This window comes from Cyphomyrmex costatus, unplaced genomic scaffold, assembly GCF_001594065.2.
Source record: "Cyphomyrmex costatus isolate MS0001 unplaced genomic scaffold, Ccosl1.0 scaffold125, whole genome shotgun sequence".
Lineage (NCBI taxonomy): Eukaryota > Metazoa > Arthropoda > Insecta > Hymenoptera > Formicidae > Cyphomyrmex > Cyphomyrmex costatus.
Window position 1 is genome coordinate 123409 of NW_017275229.1, and position 23213 is coordinate 146621.

Sequence of the window (23213 nt, forward strand, 5' to 3'; positions counted from 1 at the left end):
GGACATTTCCCAGGGCATACGCCTTTTCCAAAATTCACAAGATGAATTGTCCATTTAGAATCATTGTTTCTTCTATCGGTAGTCCATTGCATCATTTGGCTTCTTTCTTACTCTAATATAATGTTTGAGGCTTTGCCCAAAGCAGATATTCATATTAAAAATAGCTTTCAATTAGTTGATAAACTTAAAGGAACACACATAAGCAACGAGTATAAACTGATTTCATTAGATGTTATATTCCTTTTTACTAATATACCAATGGATCTGGCGATTGATTGTATCAGTGAGAAATGGACATATATTGCTAAGAAATGTGATATTTCAAAAACAGAATTCATCAAAGCAATCACTTTTATTCTGGATTCTATCATGTTAGTCGTGATAGAACGACTAACATGAATGTTGCTAATAATGTTGAGGTATCGTCAGATATACCTTCACGGTTCCTTATGTTCCACGTATTACCGAAAAATTTAAACAACTTAATAATAACAACATTAAGGTATCATATTTCAGTTCTAATAAACTGAGAAAATACATTAAGGTTCATAAGGATCCATTGGATTCTCTGTCGAAGACCAATGTGGTATACAAAATAAATTGCAATGATTGTGATGCGTCGTATGTGCGACAAACCGGGAGAAGATTAAAAACGCGAATTACAGAACACCGTAACCATATATGAAGAAATCGAGCACTAGATCGGTAATAACGGAACACAGGTTGAAACATGGACATGATTTCGATTGGAATAATGTTCAAATTTTAAATGAAGAACCGTGTTATAATAAACGTATCGTTTCAGAGATGCTTAACATTAAATAACAATCTTAACCTACAAACAGACACAGAGGGTCTACATGTGTCGTATGTACCAATTATAAACAATGTTTGACTTTGCATTACCAAGAATTTATGTATTTTAGTTTGTGACTTCGAAGCAGTAGGACGATTATTTTTCTTTCTTGTTATATTTAGACGTATTACACTTGTAATTAAAAACGCAATTTTTATTCTCATCGACACAATAATATTTTACTTTTACTAATTGACATGGAGTTTTGGAATTTTCAACACTCAGGGATGAGTTTTTATTGGAGAAGCAATACGCTTGTCAGATTATAGTTTTTAGTAAAAAATTTTTGTGTGTTAATATTAGAAGTACAAGTACATATCGCATTCGATTATCCAATTGGCTGACGAGAAGTGTTGCTTCCTCGGGGAAATTATCAGTTTTTATCATGAAAATAACCATTATTAGCATGTACATCTGCAGCTTCGTACTAGACAAACTAGATCTTATTGCGTCAACGTTTTTCTTTAGCAAATATATCTTTCTGTTATAATAATGTAACATCTGAAGATGACTCAAATTTAGAGACGAAACGTCATGTTTTGTATTTGTTACTATTATTTTTATTTTTATTTTTAATTTTAATATGTAATTTAATTTATTCATGCGTGTGTTGGGAAATTTGATGTTAACAATTTATATAACTTTATTCTGTAATTAAAGGTTTACCATGTTATGACTTTGTTGTTTATAAGTTTATTTGACTCTTACATGCCTTATTCTATCTTTGTTGTTTTAAACATTAAGAGTCTTGTATATTCTCTTTATTTTAATTAGTTTTTCATTTTTTCCTGTTACAGATTGATCATTCGAATGTAAGTTTTTGAAGAAGTTGAAAGATTCTCCTGACGAGAAAGGATTCTGGTTAGAATTGGCGAAGGTGCTAAGAATAGAAGAAAGAAACAATTTATCGCACATATACAAAAAAGTGAAGGAGAATAATATGGCGGGCGAGGACACACAGATTTTGTCGAACGGCAATGTGGAAGCGCTCACAATCATCCCACCGAAGATGACGAATGGGAACGGATTGATCTGTGGCGATAAGCAGCACAATAACAACGGCTCGATACCAAATGGGAAGTTGCATGGGATCGGCGGTACGGAGAACGGCAATCTAGTCGTGCCGGATGAGAGGTCGAGCAGCCTTCACACGGAGTTCGACGATGCCGACGTGTCCTGCGGATGGGGTCCGTGCAGGCCTCACTGGCTGCAGTACTTTGCCACGAAGCAAGCCTTCCTAGTGACCTTCTGCCTTACCTGGGTTAGTACACAAGAAAGTTTATAATCTTTTAAGTGTAAATAAATTTATTAAGAAATATATAACAGATAACTAAGAATAGAAGGGAATGAATAAAAAGTAAAGTTAGAAGTTATAAAGGAGGCAGTGATAATTACGTCAATTTCGAAGAATAATATTAAATAAGAATTAATTAGGTATATGTAATTCTTTCCTAAAAGTGAAGGACAAAGAATAGGTTTGTTCTAATCATTTTAACACATAATCTTATTAAATGAAATCTATGAGTTCATCTTTTGGCAATTTAGCGTAAAATCATCTTTATTTTTTGTCAATGTAGGTGCTTCAGGGTATGTACTACACATACTTCGTCTCCGTCATCACGACAATAGAGAAGCTCTTCCAAATCCAGTCAAAGACAACAGGCATTATTATGTCAGCTACGGAGATCGGTCAAATCGGGTCCTCCCTGTTATTGACGTACTATGGCGGCCAAGGCCACCGGCCGAAGTGGATAGCCTGGGGCATGATCCTCTTCGCCGTGAGCTCGTTCACCTGCTCAATACCCCACTTTATCTTCGGCGAACAGCTGATTCTTCAGAACGAGATGCTGGTCAGCGGCGTCGGACCCGGCGCTGAGAGCCGCGGGCCCAACGGCACGGATCCGATACCGGCGAATCTCTGCAAGTTCCAGGAAAGGAACAACACATTAGACGGGTGAGTGCTACTGTCTCTTCTTCGAGTTATCCTCTTCTATTTCTAAATTCTTAATGAGTGACGCCTTCCGACGATTCATCATAATGAAGAGAGATATCTTCATTAGCTTTTACCCTCGTGATTAAGTAATAGCTAACTTGACAGTCGTGAATCATCAAAAACACAGGGTATTAGAATCTATTAATCGCAGTTGTATAGTAATACGAGTGTGAAAGAGAAATCAAATTATTCAGAATTATCAGCAATTTTTTAATTGATAGGTTAATGAATCAGCTAATTTAACAAAATTATTGATTTGATTCGTAGTAATGAGATAATATAGATATTGAATCACTGATTATTTTAATTCGAGTTAATAGTCGCTAGTGATGATTCGTATTTGTAAAATTTATTTTGTTCTTTTAACAAATTCGAATAACTTGTGAGAAATCAATGCAGAAGCATTTATGGTACAGATGAAGAAAATTTATGATTGTCGCGTTATTATTATACAATGTCTCGCGAAGAAACAAGACGGCATGTAAACGATCAGCTTCGATCGTTTCGGGCGAGATACAATAATCGTTTGCCATGATAAATACACAATGTAAAGTAGAATACCGCCGAAGTAATGGGTATGCAGTTTTGCCTCAAACTCGTATTATACAAGAACCGGTTTGTCGTATTTCTGCAGGACGAGTTGCACCAGCGGTTCATAATCCGAGGGCAACTAATGAAAAACGAATTGTGCGCTTTACGTTACCACAAAGACCTCTTAGACAACTGAGCATTTTCGGATAGAAATAGTCTCTTTATCGTTAGAAGCAGTTCCGGAAATAGAAAGTAGGAAATAGAACGCGTTGTAAAAGAGGAGGACTATGTTAAGACTCTCTTAAAGAAGAAATATCTTATATTTATAAAAGATTTTACGTTCATAATAAGTATACAAATCTTTTGAATAATTCCAAGAAAAATTTAGTCGAAAAATTTTAAATCAGTCAAAAGGTGAATTGTTTTTAATTGTTTTCGAAAATAGTTTTTAACGAAAGGATAAAAGTGTGCAAATTACACGCGTGTTAATTTTACGTCATGTATATTATACCGACGACATATAGTGTATGAAGGAAATCGATTTTCATATGAAAGAGAGAAAATGATAACGTGTTTAGTTAACGAGCGAGAAAGTTTGGCCGATAATGTTGTTCTGTGACGGCAGTGACTATAACAACGGTCTCCATTCTTCAGGAAGCGCGTCTACGTGTGCTTTAATTTTGCTAATTGTTATTTAATGAAAATGTCCGTTGATATCGAGCACAATGAAATTCACAGTGAGCAGAATGCTCCAAACTGACTCAATTTAATGGGGAGATAAAATGGAGCAATGTCGATTACGTTTTTCTTGTTATATCGCGTTGCAGCTGCGCTTATTATCATTTATCATGAAGAAAAAGGATCATACTCCTTTTGTGTAGGCGTTAACTTCCTGATGTACTCTCCCGGAAGTAGTTGATAGAATTTTACTATAAAATAGAAATTATCGGCAACGAATTTAGGTAGCAATAATTGTGACGTATGATATCTATACGATATAAGATAATTTGAATACTTCAATGTTTGAATAAAATGAAATTACAAAAATCATATACTGATCGACAAAATTTTATTGTCATCAAATCTCGTAAACGCCAGACCTTGTGTAATTAAATTTTATTATTTTATTTTCTAATTATAAGTTTTAATTTTTCTAAGTAGATAATACATTTACTCTGACATTAATTTATATAATGCGGTACATGTGTGTGCTATGATCGAGGATTAAGTAATTTGCGTTAATCAGCATACACGTCTGATTTATTGCTGTAATTACAAATGTCTAATGATTAATTTTATATTTTTTGTCTGAAAGATGGAACATATCGACGACCGCACCTCAAGCTGAATCGTCGGAATACTGTAAAGGCGATTTTCTTATGGAGCAAAGAATACAAAGCAAGATAACTACGGTGGTGCTTGCAATATTTTTTGTATCGTTACTCGGTGTGGGAATGGGACAAACAGCTGTATACACTCTTGGTATCCCATATATCGATGACAACGTAGCCAGCAGAGAAAGCCCATTATATTTCGGTAAATTTTTTCATTCATAAGTTATTGTTATATTCTAATCCTCTTTTTATACAATTTTTTTTATTATAACAGATTACACTTTAATTATTTGTTTTAAGAAGCAACAATATTTTAACATATATAAATTACTTTTTCAATGTATTATTATTTTTGTAATATAAATAAAAAAATATAGTAAATATTCAAAAAAGGGACGCCATCTCAAATGATCTTGACTTTGACATATGTTGTCAAGGTCATGGCCTTAAGTAACTTTGCTTTAACAGACAGCCAACTAGGTGGCTGTCTGTTAGATAAGATATTTAAAGTTAAAGTATAATTTTCTTTGCACTAAATTTTAGTAAAACTATCCCAAAATCTCAACCCATCTGCTTCTCTGCCAAGAGATCTTCCACACAAAAAGGGAGTTTCATTTCACTTCACCTTCTGCCAAGGGTATCCGACTTCCCACGGAAGAGTCTCACCCCATCTCCCTCCCTGCCAACTATTTTGACATACAGAAGAGAGGGAATGAAACTCTCTTTTCGTGAAAAGTGGTGCGCCCTTTTGTAGGGAGGAAGACAGGGTGGAAGTCGCTTCGTGTGAAAAATCAGACGCTCGATTTGACGCTCCTTAAACAGAGAGGAGAGGTGGAATGGACTCGCTTCATGTAGAGAGAAGGTCATAAAATACATTTTAAAGCAGAAATTTCTGTTTCATACAGTAGAAAAGAGACGATTTTTCAAATTTTATATGTTAATAACTTTTTAACTAATAGCGACCGCCATCTAAAACTTGCTGGAGGTCACTTAGAGTTATTACCTTGTCATTGGAGGTGGCTCTCTTTATTTAAATATTTACCAAAAATTTATTTCTTTTTTTTGTGTCTGCGAATCACAATTCGAAACTTAATCATAGATTTAAGACTTCAAAAATGATTTGATTATGTAACAGCGATTACTATCGGAATACGGATTCTTGGCCCAGCATTAGGCTTTATCCTCGGTTCCTTATGCACGATGGTTTATGCGGATTTATCAAGAAATCCGCAGATTACGCCATCAGATCCAAGATGGGTTGGTGCTTGGTGGCTTGGTAAGTTCAAATAAATGATAATATTGAAATTAAATATAACAGTTAGTTCAGTTTTACCGAGTAAAAATAAAGAAATATTCTGCTTACAAAAAACTTTACACATATACATATATACTTTTAAAAAAGTTTAATATTACTCTTTTGTAATATTAACGTAGTAACATCAACTTGTCAAAATTCTTCATAAAGCGCTGAATCTTTGTTTTGTTTTTATGTAGAGATGTAAAAAGACTTGGTTTGTTAAAAGTTACTTAACTTTCATCATTTAATTAATTGTATAGTTAATATTACGTAACAAATTTATATCTCCAATTTTTGTCGTTAGGGTGTTACCATTAGTCGGATTTTTATCAATCTCTTATGCTCGTTTTTATATCGAAAGATACGTTGAACGATATAATAATAATAATTTCTTAGACGACAACCGATAGTAAAAGTCAATAAACTAATAATTCACTTTAAGTTTGCACTAAGGGATTAGTCCACCTTGGAGGCCTTAAAATCATACCTTACTTTAGGAGGTAATAATTGAAAAACTATACATGATACAAAAAATCTTTTTATATATATATTTATTGCTTGTACTTTGTGTGTGTTGGTGTACAAAATTATCAATTTGTACAATAATTATAAAAAAAAAATGGCGGCGCTGCAGCACGTTTTTTGGAGGCCTGCTTGCGATGAAGGCATCCGCGGTGGACAGCAGAATAGGTCCAAAGTATACTGTAGCCAAAAAAAAAAAAAATTTATTTGTAATCTGCATGAAATTTGCTAGAGAAATATCTGACAGAATTGAAAAATATTGAAAAATGTGAAAATGGTGCATTCATAAAGAAAGAGATTCAATTTTCACGTGAAAATTCGACATAAAAATATGGATTACAAAAAGGTATGTAAGTTATCGCAAAAACGAAAGGTATTTCTTTAGATAATTAATTGACAATAATAATGGCATTAATAATGAAGAATGACACAGCGATATAACTCGTAAATCTTCTGGTATAATTGACAATAACTTAGTAAAATTTCAAAACATTTGGATGAAATTTCTAATAGTTTTGGTATCCACCATTTTTGAAAACACCATTTTGAGGAAAACGAGATTAAAATTTCAAGTCAACGTTATTTTGTATATAAAATAATATGATATAATAGACTGTATCTTTGTTAATATTTGGAATTTTGCATTCGGATTAAAAATTTTATATTCTTAAGATTACAAACTATCAATTTAAGCAATACAAAATTTTTCGATTTTTTGAAAGTTCAGAGTGGACTAACCCCCTTATGCATCGTCTATATTACATGGAGTAAGAAGTAAGAGTAAGAAATTGACCAATCGCAGTCGAATGTGAGAAGAATAATCAATTGTTATTGTAGACGACGCATTAAGTATGTTCATTACAGTATCAAACTGATATTAATAAAAATGCTAAGTATTTTACTAATTTATAAAAATATGTATTATATAAAATATATTTATTATTATATTTAAGATATATGTATACATATTTATATGTATATGTTATTATATATATATATAACATATATATATAATTAATAAGACAGTAGGAAAACACTATCAATTATTTGACATTTATTATCTGGATTTCAAAAATATGTTAAAGATGTTCATTCAATGATTAATTTTAACTACTCGTAATTTCAAGTGCAGTTTTATCTATTAATATATTTTTAAATAATTGAAGAATTAAAGGACTCTTTTATATAACAATAATTAATACGTTAAAAATGGCGAATAAGAGTCAAATTACAATTTAAAATCTGAATCTGATAATTTATTCTAATATTCTATATTGCGAAGAATATCACGTAATTTTTGGCGTTTCGTCCCGGCTTCCACTACTGGACTCATCAGTAGGATATTGTAATGGAAGCCTACCTTAGACGCCGGTGTAAGTTATTAAATCGATATATTTTTAGTTATTTCTATTATTAATATTTTTTACGTCACTGAACTTAAATGTCTTAAATTAGATTGTACATGAATAAAATTAAAATGTTCGAATTTTATGAAAATATTATTAGCACATTATTAGTACAGATAAGTGTGAATAAAACGTACAGACTTCGACAGAAATCGTACGTGATAAATATCTGTATAATTTGTTTTCTACATTATATGACATAGTGTGGATATAAATACAAGACACTTCCAACATATATAATAACAAATCATTCTGTAGAAAGCACTAACTGTGGTAGACTAAATATAACAGTAGAGGTAACAATACGAAGATCCAACAGCATGGAAATAATGAATACAAACAAATTAATAGAAGAACTCAGAAAAATCAAGATTATTGCACTGCATTCTGAATGTAAATCGGAATACGAAGTTGCTCGTAAAATGAACGTCTCGCTGACACAAATTAGAACTATACTTCACAAGTATAAAATACGAAATCAAATAACAATTTTTTTGCGAATGTGTTTATTTAATAATAAGGAATGTAAAAGTTATAATAAAATATTGAAGAACATGTTGGAACAAAAATTGAAACAAAGTGTGAATATAGATATAAAATTAGTCATACATCTGTATTCTAGTAATTTGACAAATTTCGACTTGTAAGTTAAAATACTTAATTACATAATTATAATATATAATGTGATATATACACATGTATATATATATATATATATATGTGTGTTATATATATAATAAATATGTACAAAATAGTGTCTTTGTATGCTTATTGAAAATTTTGTGTGGATATATAATTAATAGTATATTATACTATATATACTCGTACAATTTAATTGATGTGTTTTATTGTGTCTGTAATTTAATCATAAAGTAACTCTGTTGATTTCGTTTCAATTTGTATAAGAAACTTTTTTATACGGTGTTTCAGGATTAGTATTGATCTCGGCAATGCTAATGATTGTGAGTATAGGGATGTTCGCGTTCCCGACCCGTTTACCTTCCAGTCGAACTCCTCCTCGGAGATCGGACTCACAGAAGCCAAGCTTAAGAGGTAAGTCCTGATTTATTCTTCAGGAATGTCTCCGATCTCTTTCGTCAAGCTAGTTGCTGTTTAACCGCACGACATCGAATCTCGCGCCAACTTAATCTGTCTTTTTAGTTCGCTGTAAGCTGCTTTACGTGCAGTTCCTGTCTCTCTTCCTCTTATTATCTCTTTCTTCCTTTGCGTCTCGCGGTTTCCCGTGCGTAACGATCTCCAAGAGAAATCCTCGGGAGCAAAAAGAAAATGGACATGTCGTCCGGTCCGTTGTGATATCAATTTATTCTCATTGTAATAATATGCAACGTGTAAATTTAGTTTGTGCCGTGTATATAGTCGCGTTCGTGCTTTTTTTTCTTTCTATAGTTGCAATATGTGCAATTGTGATATTTTGACTGCACGTTGCACGTAGCCGCTGTACAAATAAATAGTATAGAGATAAAGGATAGGAAATTGATCATTAGAATTTACCCGATCAAAGTTTTAAATATACGTAAATATATATGTGCATAGGATAAAATCTTGTTATCTAGAGAGAGTTTTGTGTAAATGTTATCTTTCCAAATGCTTGAATGTTATGATTCGCGTTTGAATAAAAACAAAAATACACACACACAATACATCTTTTAATAATTATTTCATATATTTGCGATTCTATGTAAATTTGGAAGATATAATATTTCAAATATACACGTACAAATTGCATATGAAATTATAGTATAGAAAAAAGAATTCCGAAGGAATATGAAAGTAAAGGAAAATAGTAATAGATCTTTTGTATGATTTAGCTGATAATATTTCTACGTTGATGACAAGTGTTTTTATTGTACGTTGAAAAGTTCACGACGAAAGGCAAAATTCTGTACGCTTGCCACTTGCCATAGTCCGCGGATCGAAGGCTAACGAGAATGCAAATAGAAGCCGGAGACAATGTGCTCTTCGTAAGTTAATCGGAAGCTCACGACGAGCGATTTCGCCTACAGCTCGAGAATAATGCTTTCTCTTACACATATATTTATATTGTGTATCAAGATAACAATATACCTATCAGTGTGCCTTGAACAATTTTCATCAATTTTTTTAAACATATTAATTATATTTTTGTCGATTAAATAATTATTTAATAATTAGAGAATTAATGAATAAATATGAACATTTATTAGCTCCAATAATTATTTATAATTAACATGTTTAATCTACATTTAATAAAAAAATACATAATAATAAGGTAGAATAACTTCTATTTTATTACTGAGACATAGGAAAGCGCGAGCAAGAAAGAAAGAGACAGAGAGAGATAGAGAGAGAGAGAGAGAGAATGGGGGAAAAATAAATGTATAAGAAATATAAAAAAAGGCTTTTATTACAAACTACAAAAAGTTACGAGCAATGTATTGTACAAGACTTTTTACATACAACATTTATTTTCAGTATTGTAGATAATGTTATGTTACCTACTGCTTCGCTGGCTACAAGTTCAGAGCTATGTATAATAAATCCATAACAACCCACGCGTTTAAATCGCCTCTATTATCCAACGACGATCGAGACGCAACAGGATGAATCACTATGCCACATTCGCAGCTGCATCGATATCTCGCGCGAAGTCCCAAAAGATTGGTCCCGTCGTCGATGACGAATAATGCATTCATACGACTCTATCTATGCGCATAAAAGAAAGAATGAAGCGATCAGACGATCTCTAAAGTGTAAGTAAGCCTCCGGCGGTTCAAGGTCAATGGCGGATCTAGGTGCCGAGCGGAGAAAATCGGTATCGTCTCTGCCTATAATATATGCGGGTCCAATCGGGAAAGTACGACTCGCGTCGAGATTTACAGGTTTCGACACGCCTGTAAAAAAAAATTCGGTGTATATACACGATTAGGCTCTCTCCGTGGAGAATCGTTTCTCGAGCTCCTCCTCGAGCGACTCTCTCGCGAAATTCGGCAACCGTGAATAATCAATCTCGTGATTAGATTTCTGTGCTGTTGTTTTCTCCTTTCCAGTTGAACTTGTACTGCCAGAAATGGCTCCTTAAAGACGGTATTCCATGCTTTATTTGCGATCACGTTAACCTGTTTAATCCTTTGATTTCTCTTAAATCCCAAAATGTGTTAATGAAAATTTAATACATCAAATTAATCCGTATTTAAATTCATTCTATTCGTTGTAACTATTATATTAATTAATTCTGGAATATTATGTGTCTGATGAAAAACATTTTAAAAACGTCTCAACAGAAAAATGGAAAAAGTAATTTCAAAATGTTCATTTCTTAAGGGGATTATAATATGAATTTATATTTTTTGTAGTTAAGAATCGAGATCTTTTGTAGTTGAATTTTTATTTTGAAAAGAGAAATTTATTGCAACATTCTTTGTAATATTCACATATCTTGTTTCAAAAGTTTCGTACAATTTTTTATAATACAGTAATAAGTGATCAGAGTAGGGCAGACGCATAAGAATAATTTTTATAGATCTTGTAATTTAAGAAAAATATAAATGATACATATATTTTTAGTACGATTTTCACAGTTATTTTGCAGGATTTTCGAAAACGATTTTTGTTTCAATTATCACGTACCGAGTTACTGCGATAGCTAAGTGAGAACTTTGCTCGTTTTGATGTCGAAAATCCTGAAATCGTCGGATGCTCCTTTAACGGAGCCTCGCGCGCGCGGACGGTGCGTTCACGCGTGCGTCGCGTAAACGGCCGTTGCGTGCGTGAACGCGCCGGGAGCGTACACGCTGCCGCAGCCGTCGCCGCTCTTTGCGTGTGTGCGTTAATAATAATGACTGACCGACTCGTGCACGAGGTGGGGCAAGTTCACGGTCACGCGTCGTGCATAGAAGCGGTGGTGGACACGCACGCGCGTACGTTTTGCGCGTGCACACGGACTAACGTGCGTGTGTCTCTCACTTCGGACTTTTTTCTTTTTTTCTCTTTCCTCTCCTTTTTTTTTTTTTTTTTTGCGTTCTGCGTTCCTCTCGCTCTCTTCCTTTCTCTTTTGCTCATCTCTCTCGATGGTTCTGTACGAGTGAATTCGCTACGAGCCGCATTACAAACACCATCGCACTCAATTCGGCGGATCGCCTACGTGCGAGCCTTTTTAATGTCTAACTTTTAACCCGTGTCACTTCTAATGTTTTATTTATTGTCGGATACTCTGTTATTTTGTTGAAAGTGAATTCCTGTGTCTTCGCATATTTATAACGAATATTTTAGTGCCACGTTTTAAGCATAAATTATTATTGAACGTCCTACGCGTGTAACCGTAAACAAATAAATCACCTTATACAAAAACGCAAAAAGATCGTGACATTGAATAATTATAATTATCACAATTGTAATGAATATAGAGGGTAGCGCACAAGACGTTATTTAATTATTCGACTTTCGGGATTTGGAAATTAATTCAATTTTGTTAAAAATAAATGTATTTAATTATATTAAATTATACCAAATATATAATAAGACATTTTCATGCGCTACCTTGTAATCAGATATATGCCGAATTCATAACAATTAGCCTTGAAATTGAACCGTTCTATAATATTTGAATTTCACGACTGGACTTACAGGAGTAGATATTCGAATCAAATTCAATTGTTATGCAACTATTATGCAATCGTTAAATTCGAGCGGAGTTTAAAATAATACTTATGCATCTATATTTATATATAATTATAATCTCTCTCATCGATAGCATCGATTTTCAGTATCTCTCGCATCGATCACTAACAATTAATTCATGATGTTGGTGATTACCAAATTGGTGAAGTAAAACATTTGTCAGTAAGAAGATATATTTTTGAACATACGATAACGATCGGCGTCTCACGTTCGAACCTTTAAAGGGTACTGTATACGTGCGCGATAATACTCGGTGCGTAATGTTAGTCACGTTTGTCTACTCATGGTCTGTAGGACGTCCCTATGCGGAGTTGCCACGACTGGCTTCTCCTAGCTGGCCTCTCACGAGTGCCTAGAAGACTCCTAGGCAGTCCTAGCCATGTAGCTGCGTTTGCACGCACAAGGTTACGCATATACTATACATTTTCTACAGTCTCATGCGAAAAAGACGCTCAACTCGTCCGAGTAGATAAATTAAATCGTCGGCAGAAAGAGACCGAAAAGCATTCATTCAGCTTCTTTTTGAGCAAAAATTACAAAATGATTAATTCAGTCTTGAATCTGTTCTTCATTTTATAACAACCCGATTTTTAAAGCAATAAATCTTTTCTTCAAGTTTTTATTTTCGCAAGTGAAAATACATAGAGCTCGAAATACTATGAAACTTTTATTATTAATTTTTCATAAAAAATATTTCTTGTTAATTGTCCAATATTTACTTTTTAATGCCTTTAATCAAATTTTTTTTCTTTTGGGTAACTTTTAGAGAAACTCTCTCTTTAAGACTATTATATGATAGTTATTTAATTTAAAATTATCACAAAATCATTTTATTTTGCTATTTGACATTCTTCAAAATGAGAGAAGAAAAGAATTCATTCATCGAAAGATTTAATACACATTCCATAGTTTCAATGGCTTTTAACATTAGAATCTCAAATATGTTGTATTAATTTAAAAAAATGATGTTCCTCTATTTGTAAGTGCTGTAGCATACATAAAAAGACACACGTTTCCTATTTCAAGCTTTATGACAATTTATTAACAAGAGAGAAAGACAACTGTGAATATGTCTCTCATTAGAACTCGACTGCAAATTGATTCGAGAGGTGTGTAAATGCGTTAGCCGAACTTGGAGAATAATTTTGCGTATTTCAATCGCGGCAATGTCGTTCCCTTAATCGTGGGGAATTAGAATGCTGGCGGTCTATAGTTTCTGAGAGAGCACAGGGGTCTACACGTTTCAATGGGTTAATACATTCGGTCGACCGAGCGATGTGCCTTCGTCTGGCCAAGAGTGCGCGTAAAAGAGTCGCATCGATCTCCACCGATACATACGTTATATTGATTCCAGCGAAACTGCCAGTATAAATGTAGTCGTCGTCGTCGCCGTCGTTAATATTGAAATCGCTTGGAATTGTCTGCGAATCGCTCAGTGTTTTATAACGCAGAATCGAATACTATAACGGAGCCTCGTCCCTTTCTCCTCTTCCCGGCGCTTCATCCTCCATTCCGTATGTGTTCCCACCTCGACTACCTTCGAACCTTTTTGCATCCTCCCAAGGAAAAACGCGAGAGGAGGGATTCGATTGCTCGCTAATTAGCTCGCCCCTCGTAATCGAGCTCGTAAATATACGGCGGATCGGCAGACTCTGTCAGATTCGCCAGAGGATGAGTGTTGCACGGCTCGAAGGGACAGAGGGATCAGAGGCGAGAGGAACCAATAAGAGATAACCGTGGCCACGCGTGCATCTCTCGCCTTGCCACGATGCATCCGCGGAGCCGGATTGCGACTAGGACTATCGCTATAAGGGAGCCCCGCGTAACCTTCGCCCATGAAACGTGTAACACCTCGAGTCGATGACCCGTATATCCGTTGCGCACATTAATACGATAGTGTGAGATCTCGTTTCTCTCATTTGCCTATACAGGGTGCATAATTAGTAGGACATTTGACGTCGAACTTTCGAAAATTTCGAAAGGACGTGGTGTTCGCTCGTAGGCGTTCATTCGTTAAGTACGAGTATATCTGTTATCTGATATATGTCGACTGATTTATTGTTATTAGATCGCGCTTGATAGATTTATATCTATTTCCCAGTGATTTATAGACAAGGAAGATAAAACACAATTTACATTTTAATCGATGATAAATATCTTTTCATTATTCAACAATGTCTGATTGTCATATCACAATTCTCTTTTACTTGTCCGCACCTGTGTCAAAAGTCGATGACAACTTTAATAAACACGCAAGAACTGATCGGATATTTATTCTTGTATACCCACACGCACGCATTCCTGCATTAATTTCGACCGTTTATACTGTTGCAGATTTTCCCAGTGCTGTAAAAAGGCTCTTGAAAAATGACATTCTGATGTTCAGAACTGCAAGTAGTGTGTTGCACATCCTGCCGATTGCTGGTCTCTACACCTTCCTGCCAAAGTATCTCGAGAGCCAATTTCGCCTACCGGCTCATCATGCAAACATGATCTCAGGTAATTATCGCGAATGAACATGCGAGTGGTGCCCGGGGAACCACGAAATGTATCCTCAATTATATTACTAATGACATGCATACCGTGAGAGATGAATCGTGTCCAGAATAACAGCGACGACGTCGTTCTCGAAAGATCGGGCGTGCGACGACGTCGCAAGATTTCGTCGCCGGATGTCCGTCGCGATTACGACGCAAAGTGGATAATTTGACGTAAACGTCAGAATGGTCGTGTCATTTCGCTCACGAAAAAGAATTATTCTCTCACTTCGTTCGTCGTGCGAGAAGTTGTAACGAAATCTACCGGCCAAACAAACTGAATAATCTAGCGTTATTATCGCTAATCCTTCGTATGATTTAAGAAGACGTATAATTTTCAGCGACATTATGTATTTTCGTTTCTTCGTTTCTATTTTTATTCGAAAAAATTAGACTTACAAAAAATAAATAATATTAAAACGATGTAATGAAAGATGTTAGCAGCAGCGGTTTAGCCGCGTGTGCAACGATAATGGATAGTTCGATATAAACGGTAGTCTCGGTATTAATTGTACAGTATCTTATTTTACGTGCATGCGCGTGCTAATTTATGATATTGTCCGCCGAGTAATTGGCGCCGGCTGTAGAACAAGGCTGTGCCGTTTCTACATTCTACTACCCGTCATTCTATGCTTCCTCGGGTATTATTCGAATGTACAGCGAATCATTCGACAAAACCATCGCTGTTCCATTGTTGCTATTGATTTCGAATTATTTCGTAGCTGCTCATAATGATATATTAAACTATTAAAAATATGGATGGAATATTTTAATTCTGAAATGTCACGATAAATCTCCATTTATTTTTCATTTTCATCACAATATATTTGTGATACTTTTTTTAATCATTAAAAACCTAAATGCTTTATTTTTATGATAAATAACATGAAATAATACGTTAAATAATAACATTGATTTGACATATTGAATAACTTACACAAAAAATTATTAATACTACGTAATTACTAAATTTTTGTTACATTAGTATAATATATTGTATTTTACATTGTTCGTTGTGCATCTGGATAATTGAAAAAATAGCGTATTTCCTTTCAACGATTATGTCGATTTTTATTAATGGTGTCTATTTTAATAAAGTGACTATCATCATCCTTGAGTTCCCATGACTAGATTATGACGCAGAGCATGAATTGCCGCAGGTGAATGGCTTTAAACGATCGTATAATGAGCATGATTTTTTGCGCAGGTGTTGGTGGGATCCTAGTGATGGGATTGGGCATCATAATTAGCGGCGTGTTTATCTTGAGGGCGAAACCCAATGCCAGATTCGTCGCAGCCTGGATCGCCTTCACCGCGGTTGTTTACGCGATCGGCATGGGTGTGTTAATGTTTATTGGTTGTCCGATGGATGACTTCGCCGGACTTGTGTCACATCCCGATGGGTAAGTTATTTCATCCAACGGAATTTAACGAACCGTCCGCATCGCTCCAATAATAATTACACCCGGATATCATCAAAAAAGTCATTACATTACGAATATATAAATAAAATTAATGACGTATGTATATTATAAGCGAAGAGATAATATAATATACCTATTAAATATAAACTTATAATAATAATATTATATTAGCATAATATTGAGTTGTCAACGAAATCAATCAAGTTTTCTATTAATTTTATATCTATGCATAGTGTATCAAGGATAACAAATTTAACAAAATTTATGTTTTAGTATGTTTTTCTTTTAAATAGTTTTTCTATTTAAAATAGGGAGTGTACAGAAAAAGATAGAAGAGATCTAGAATAATATATAGCATCCGCAATTAGAATTCAAGAATTTCAAATGTGGATTCTACGTTCTCGGATTCAGTGGAACACGAATTCATTTTGCATTTTCATATTCCTTTTAATAATATCACTGCTTAACGGTGTTTTCAAAAGTATTCAACTCATGTTAGTAACATTGTTACGAAACTATCGCGATTGCCATTTTGCGTATTCAAACGCGCGGCTTGGCGGACGACGGTCAGTGTTTAACGAAAGACAACGTGTTCGAATGCGTGTCCGATTAGAATGCGCATCGTAAATACATGTATCGGAAACGCGCGTAGACCCTCGTCCTCCCTTCCCTTATTTACAAGTCAACGATATCTCCTGGTTCCCCTAAATACATACATTTCGCTCTTCTGATTTGGACTCCTCGTTTATCTGCCCGGCGCGCGCGGCGCAAAAGCGGGAAAACCTCGACAGTGACTTTCTGCGATCTGGAGCATCATATCCCACCGAACGGAACAGTCCATCATGGTCATTTATTAAACATGGACAAATGTAGATTTTTTTTTAATAACAAAGATTTAATTGATCCTTGTACAATGTAAATAGCAACCTTTAACTTAATTCCTTTCTTCAGTGAAGACTTTTCTTCAATTTTCTCTTTCTTTTTTGTTTCTAAAACATGTATTTTTCCTATTTTTATGTTATATTATAAAAATTGTAGAATTTAAGGATTGGTAAAAGAAAATTAATTAAGGAAAAAAGATATTAATTAATTTGACGTGTCTTTTAAGACATAATTTCTATAAAATTATAATATGTAAGCCATAAGCTGTATTAAGACGACTTAATCTTGCTTAAACAAGATATTTAATGTGTCTATGACAATCAAATCACTTATTAAGCTTTATTCTTCTTTATGTAATTAACTTAATGAAGATTTAGCTTTTTTTTACTAATTAAGCAAACGCATCAAACGTAGTTTAATCAGATTTATCAATCTATTTTCATAGGACGAGTTATCTTGAGTAAGCAAAATAAATAAGTTAAATGAAAATGAGACATAGTTTATTTTAAAGCGAAGTTGTGATATACAAGGTGACCTATTTTCGCAGACTCTCTAGCTTCGAGCCGACCTGTGAGGCGACCTGTGATTGCGATCGGAACAAATTTAGTCCAATCTGCGGTGCCGATGGTAGAACGTATTTTTCCGCGTGTCACGCGGGTTGTTCGAATTATACGGTTGCTGACGGCAAAGTGGCATCGGTAAGTGTTTAAGCCCGGTAGAACCGGCATCTGACAAGACATGCTCCGATGAAATATTTGCCTGACCGAGATTATACTTGAGATTATATGGGATTCGATAGTAATTGAATCGCTCTTGGAAACATCAAGAATTGAAATTGAATTGCGAATTTATTCGGAGACAATTCGCGATTTTGGATAATCTCGTCTTTGCAATAATATTTAAATAGCGTCACGGTTGTTAAACGAAGATAATTTTAAGCGCGTTGTCTTATTCGATATTTCTTGAATCCTTACCAACGAGATTTAATTTTCTGAGCATATAAATATCCATCGTGAGCAATTTTGTTTTTTTTTTCGAAGCTAAATATTATATTATTCAGTAGCTATGTATATCACACTAGGCACGAGAAATTATCACCTCTGCTACGACTTTTCTCTTCTGACGACGTTATATTTGATATTTTACAGTTTTACAATTGTCAATGCATCGGACAAAACGTAACGATATTACCAGAAGTAGTAAATACGGCGTCAATCGGTTACTGCTCACTGGAATGCAGTAACTTTTGGGTTTACATGATCCTGTTTTCGGTCTTCGTTTTTATTCACTCCACGAGCGAGGTGGGCTCTATGTTGCTCATTCTGCGATGCGTAGATCCCAGGGACAAGGCCATGGCACTCGGCCTGATACAATTTGCCATCGGCTTGTTCGGTAATTATTTGCTCTGAGAAATTTTTCTCAATTATAGAAATAGAAATTGCGGTGTGAATTTTTGTACGAGAATTGACTTGTTGCAAATAAAGGAAAAAGCAAGTAAATAATATTTTATAATTTATATATACAGTTTGCAAAATAGAAAAGGTTAGTTATTTATAGAGATAGATTTCATAATTCGATAAAATATTTGTATAATTTTATGAATTAAAGAAGAGATGAATCAACGAAATAGATTGAGATAGCGAAGGAATTGAAACTCCTTAATTTCTCACTGTTCTAAAAGTATTTTTTTTTTAACAGTATCTTTATTTCTTCGCTTTAGGCAATGTTCCATGTCCTATCGTTTATGGTGCTGTCGTGGATTCCGCTTGTCTCGTATGGGAATACGCTTGCGGTGAGCGAGGCGCCTGTTGGCTTTACGATTCAAACGTTTTTAGAATGTTCTATCACGGTACGTGCACACAACTTAGACATGTATAAAACAAATCTTACATTATTAAAAACTAAAAAAATAGATAATTAGAGTGTTTAAAAACAATATTGAATTTTAATATAAACACTCGCATTATTGATAATATAATAATTAATAATATATTTGATTGATTATATTGTGAAATGCTAATAAAATATATATAATAATAAAATTAATAAATTGAGATTACGAGGAAAAATATATTGTTTAAACAACGGTAAAATTTGTAGCGTTGAATTGAGTACAAGCACAAATTATGTAATACATTGATTGAATGTTCTTTTTTTTGTAGGTACGACAGGCGGTATCCTTATATTGGCCTTCGTGGTAGATATAGTCGTCTGGTACAAGGCCGGGAGCATAAGCTTCGTGGAGGAGCAGGAGGGCGAGACAGGTACTGCGGAGGAAATGGCGACGTTAAAATCGCAGGACGCTCAAGCGGTCGAGAACGACTATTTGTGAAGGTTTCGTATTACTCTTTTGCGGTGAAGGGCCGCGGCGGCGACATTATCATCGTCGTCTAAGGATGCAACGCAGTGTCGTAGGATGTGTAGAGACATCGTCCTTCACAAATTGTGTCAGTACAACTCGTCGTTCTTCTCAGAGACGGCTGTACGAGACGGAAAGATCGACTTGCTGCCGATTACACGCATCAGAATGGAACTTTCCTCGAAAGAGTTCCGTTCTGATGGGCAGGAAGTCTAGTCCCTCTTGTCGACGGCATCCGAGCATAAAGAAGCAGACTTCGCGTGGAATCGCAGGAAGACTGAAGTTGAAGGACGACTCGGACAATTTTGATTCGGTGACTCGGAGAATCGAAACTCAGTTACGCGATGAACAGAAAGAAAAATCGAGTTTTCAAGCAGAAGTAATAAACACGCGATAAGAAAGGAACGATGACACGGAAGAAAGAGAGACTCAAGGCGAGTATGCTTTGTCTGAGTATCGCAACGTAATATAAGTCTCTTGAGTGCGCCTTGGAAAAGTTAGTAGGGTTTCTCTCTCAGGAAAGCTTGTCAGTAAGTACACGCAATAAAAGTAATACTTCCGTGCCTACGAAATGACCGTGTTTGCGGCGAGCACGCGGTCCGCCGCTCCAGCAGATCCGGGAAATCGAATCGAATCAAAGCACACGAGCGGCCTCGCGGGTGGCAGTGAATGCGATTCGCATGGACAGACAGTGAGGGATTGCCTCGTGCTTTGCACCGGCGTTGATTAGTATATGACGGCGTTCCCGCCGCGCTCGCACGCGTACATGCGTTATCTAACTCTCTAACGGTAACGTTCGTTTACCGTGACGCAAAAGGAAACGCAGGGCATTTACGTAGATTGTAAATGTAGGTTTTTTTTTATTAAGAAGGAGGTTACGATCAAGAATTAGTGTATTAATATTTTATTTATGGCGTTTAATAAATATCTAATATTTTTAAATATACCTATAACTTTGCATTATAACAATAAGATATAAAAATTAAAACGTTATTGCAAAATTTTTTATTCGTAAAAATTATAACATTTTTAATCATAATAATTTTTTAAATGTATGTGCAATAAAAAAATGTAAACATTGAGAAATTCAAAATGTTATATTGAATTAACTGATTATTAAACTTAGCTGTTATCTAAGCAGATGTAATGGCTGCTAACTATATAAGTTTACTATTTTTTTAAAAACAGATTTTATTAGCAATTGATTAATAACGATATCATATCAAGATTTTGCTATATGATTTATTTTATTGTAGTAGACTTTTATTGATTATTATAAAAACAAAAATGCATTTATGAACATTACTGTATATTTATTAGTTTTTATGTTGCAAGTAAATTTATTATTGAATTTTTTATATTGGTATTGTTATTAAATATAAGTTAGGCGAATAAAAAACTATACTAGATATATTATATACAATAACTTCTAAATTTTTATTAACATTATTTTTACTAAATAACGAGAAGTTTAAATTTCTTACAAATCTTAGAAAACTTGGATCTAAAAAGTAAAAGCATAATCAATAAATTGAAATGTTTTAATAAATTGATTCTTTCTTATTTTTAAATTAAAGAGTTACAGATCTTTTACAATCTAATATTCTAACAAATAACTATAGTTGATATGCCCTGCATTTTCTTTTCGAAAATAACACGTTTTCAAGCGCATTACATTATGCGTTACGTTTCTCAGACGTGATTATTTTCGAAAATACGTAAAAAGTAAAAGAGACGGAGGAAAACTGCCGATCATTCCATTCGATCAATCGTTGCGATAGGGAGGCTTCTTCTTCACGGTTGCAATGCATAAAGAGCAGGCAAAGGATCTATAATTATATACATGTAAAAAGTGTATACTTCGCATACATAGATTTATAATGTACAGCTTAAATCGTCGATTTTGGTCAGTCGGTCCTCGACCGCTCATAAACGAACGTACACGCTTCGGGTACGCGCTCGCGTGCACCTCTGCTTTAATCCTTGCGTGTATTCTCTCTATTGATGTTCTAAAAAAATTATTGCGATGACTGATGTGCCAGGTTTTCGCACGGACGCTTCGTGAAGGTAGAAATTATCTGCGAAGATTACAGAGAAACTAAGCGTCGAGCAAACGATACAGATTTAAATTGATGCAATGCGTAAATTTAAAAAAAGAAATTAGAGAAAAGTCAACAGAAATTTTGTAATTAAATTTGATTTTTTATTATACAAACGATTAAAATCGTTTATATAGGGTATCTGGAAAATTGTTTGTAATTGTGATTTAAAAAATAGTATATGCCACTTTATTCATTGCATACAACGGTTATTAATTAATAATTGTCAATTAACAGTTGTTAATTAACAATGATTGTGAAAATATTTTGAAAAAATACAAATATTTTTTTCATTACACGTTTGCGTATAATTTAGATTTGTTGTAAACACATTTTAGATCTGTATTATTCGCGGCGCTTTTCAAATAATGTTATTTTTTTTATTTTCTTTAATCTAAGGTTATCTAAGGATTAAAAACTATAAAAAGTAACGTAAGTATAGTGTGTATCAATCGTTAAAATCAGAAATGTAAGAATAGCGAGATAATAAGTTATATGCTATAATATGCTAAGGATTAACGCAGCAAACGACTACCTCTTAATCTACTGTACGTCTCGTTATTATTAAAACAGAGTTCATTATCGATAATTTGGTTGGAGACTTTGCAAAATGGTGAATGATTAATTATTGCATCGAAAGATTAATTACCTACTTAGCTTGATGCCGATGACTGTTTTGACAATAACGACGTACGGGCGAAATTCGAGTATGCTCCATAAATTAGTGATATATTTTTATGTAAGAATATCGCATGCCTGAAACATGAAGACGTTCGTTTTGAGCGGTCCAAAACATTCTTGTTCCTTTACACAGTTTGTTCTCGATTTGCGCTATTAATAAATACTTGAGAATATTAGTCTGTTTAAATAAAATTTCGTAAAAGAGAGAGAAGAATTTTTCACTTTAAACAATACATTTCTGGATTATATTCAAATTCTTTTTTGTACTGTGAGTTAATTTCAAAACATTTTTTTTAAATTATTTGAATTATACATCAATCTTCAATTTTGATAAACTAAAATAAATAATAATAAACTAAAATGAAAAATTACAGGATAAATATATTTTACATAAACATTATGTAAATTAATAAAAAAAAGAATTTTAATTCAAATTTTTAATGTAGTCTATTTTAATTATATTGAATAATTAAATTATTTCTTTAATTATTTGTGGAGTGATAATTTAATAACGCAAATCAAGACGTACACGCATTTATTTGTTCCACTTCTAGGAATCGATAAAACACACGTACACATACATAGACACGATTATCATATTTGGAACTCTTCTTG

General features: G+C 34.0%; 1 protein-coding gene across 1 annotated transcript; it reads left to right on the forward strand.

Annotated features, from left to right (window-relative positions):
• Nucleotides 1-1717: 1717 nt before the first annotated feature.
• Nucleotides 1718-19791, forward strand: Oatp74D (Organic anion transporting polypeptide 74D). Its single transcript, XM_018550676.1, has 11 exons — nucleotides 1718-2117; nucleotides 2434-2810; nucleotides 4696-4916; nucleotides 5850-5990; nucleotides 8870-8992; nucleotides 14951-15115; nucleotides 16361-16556; nucleotides 18007-18157; nucleotides 18608-18851; nucleotides 19180-19308; nucleotides 19622-19791. The coding sequence occupies exons 1-11, from the start codon at nucleotides 1797-1799 to the stop codon at nucleotides 19789-19791; spliced, it is 2238 nt and encodes a 745-aa protein (XP_018406178.1). The 5' UTR covers nucleotides 1718-1796.
• Nucleotides 19792-23213: the final 3422 nt, after the last annotated feature.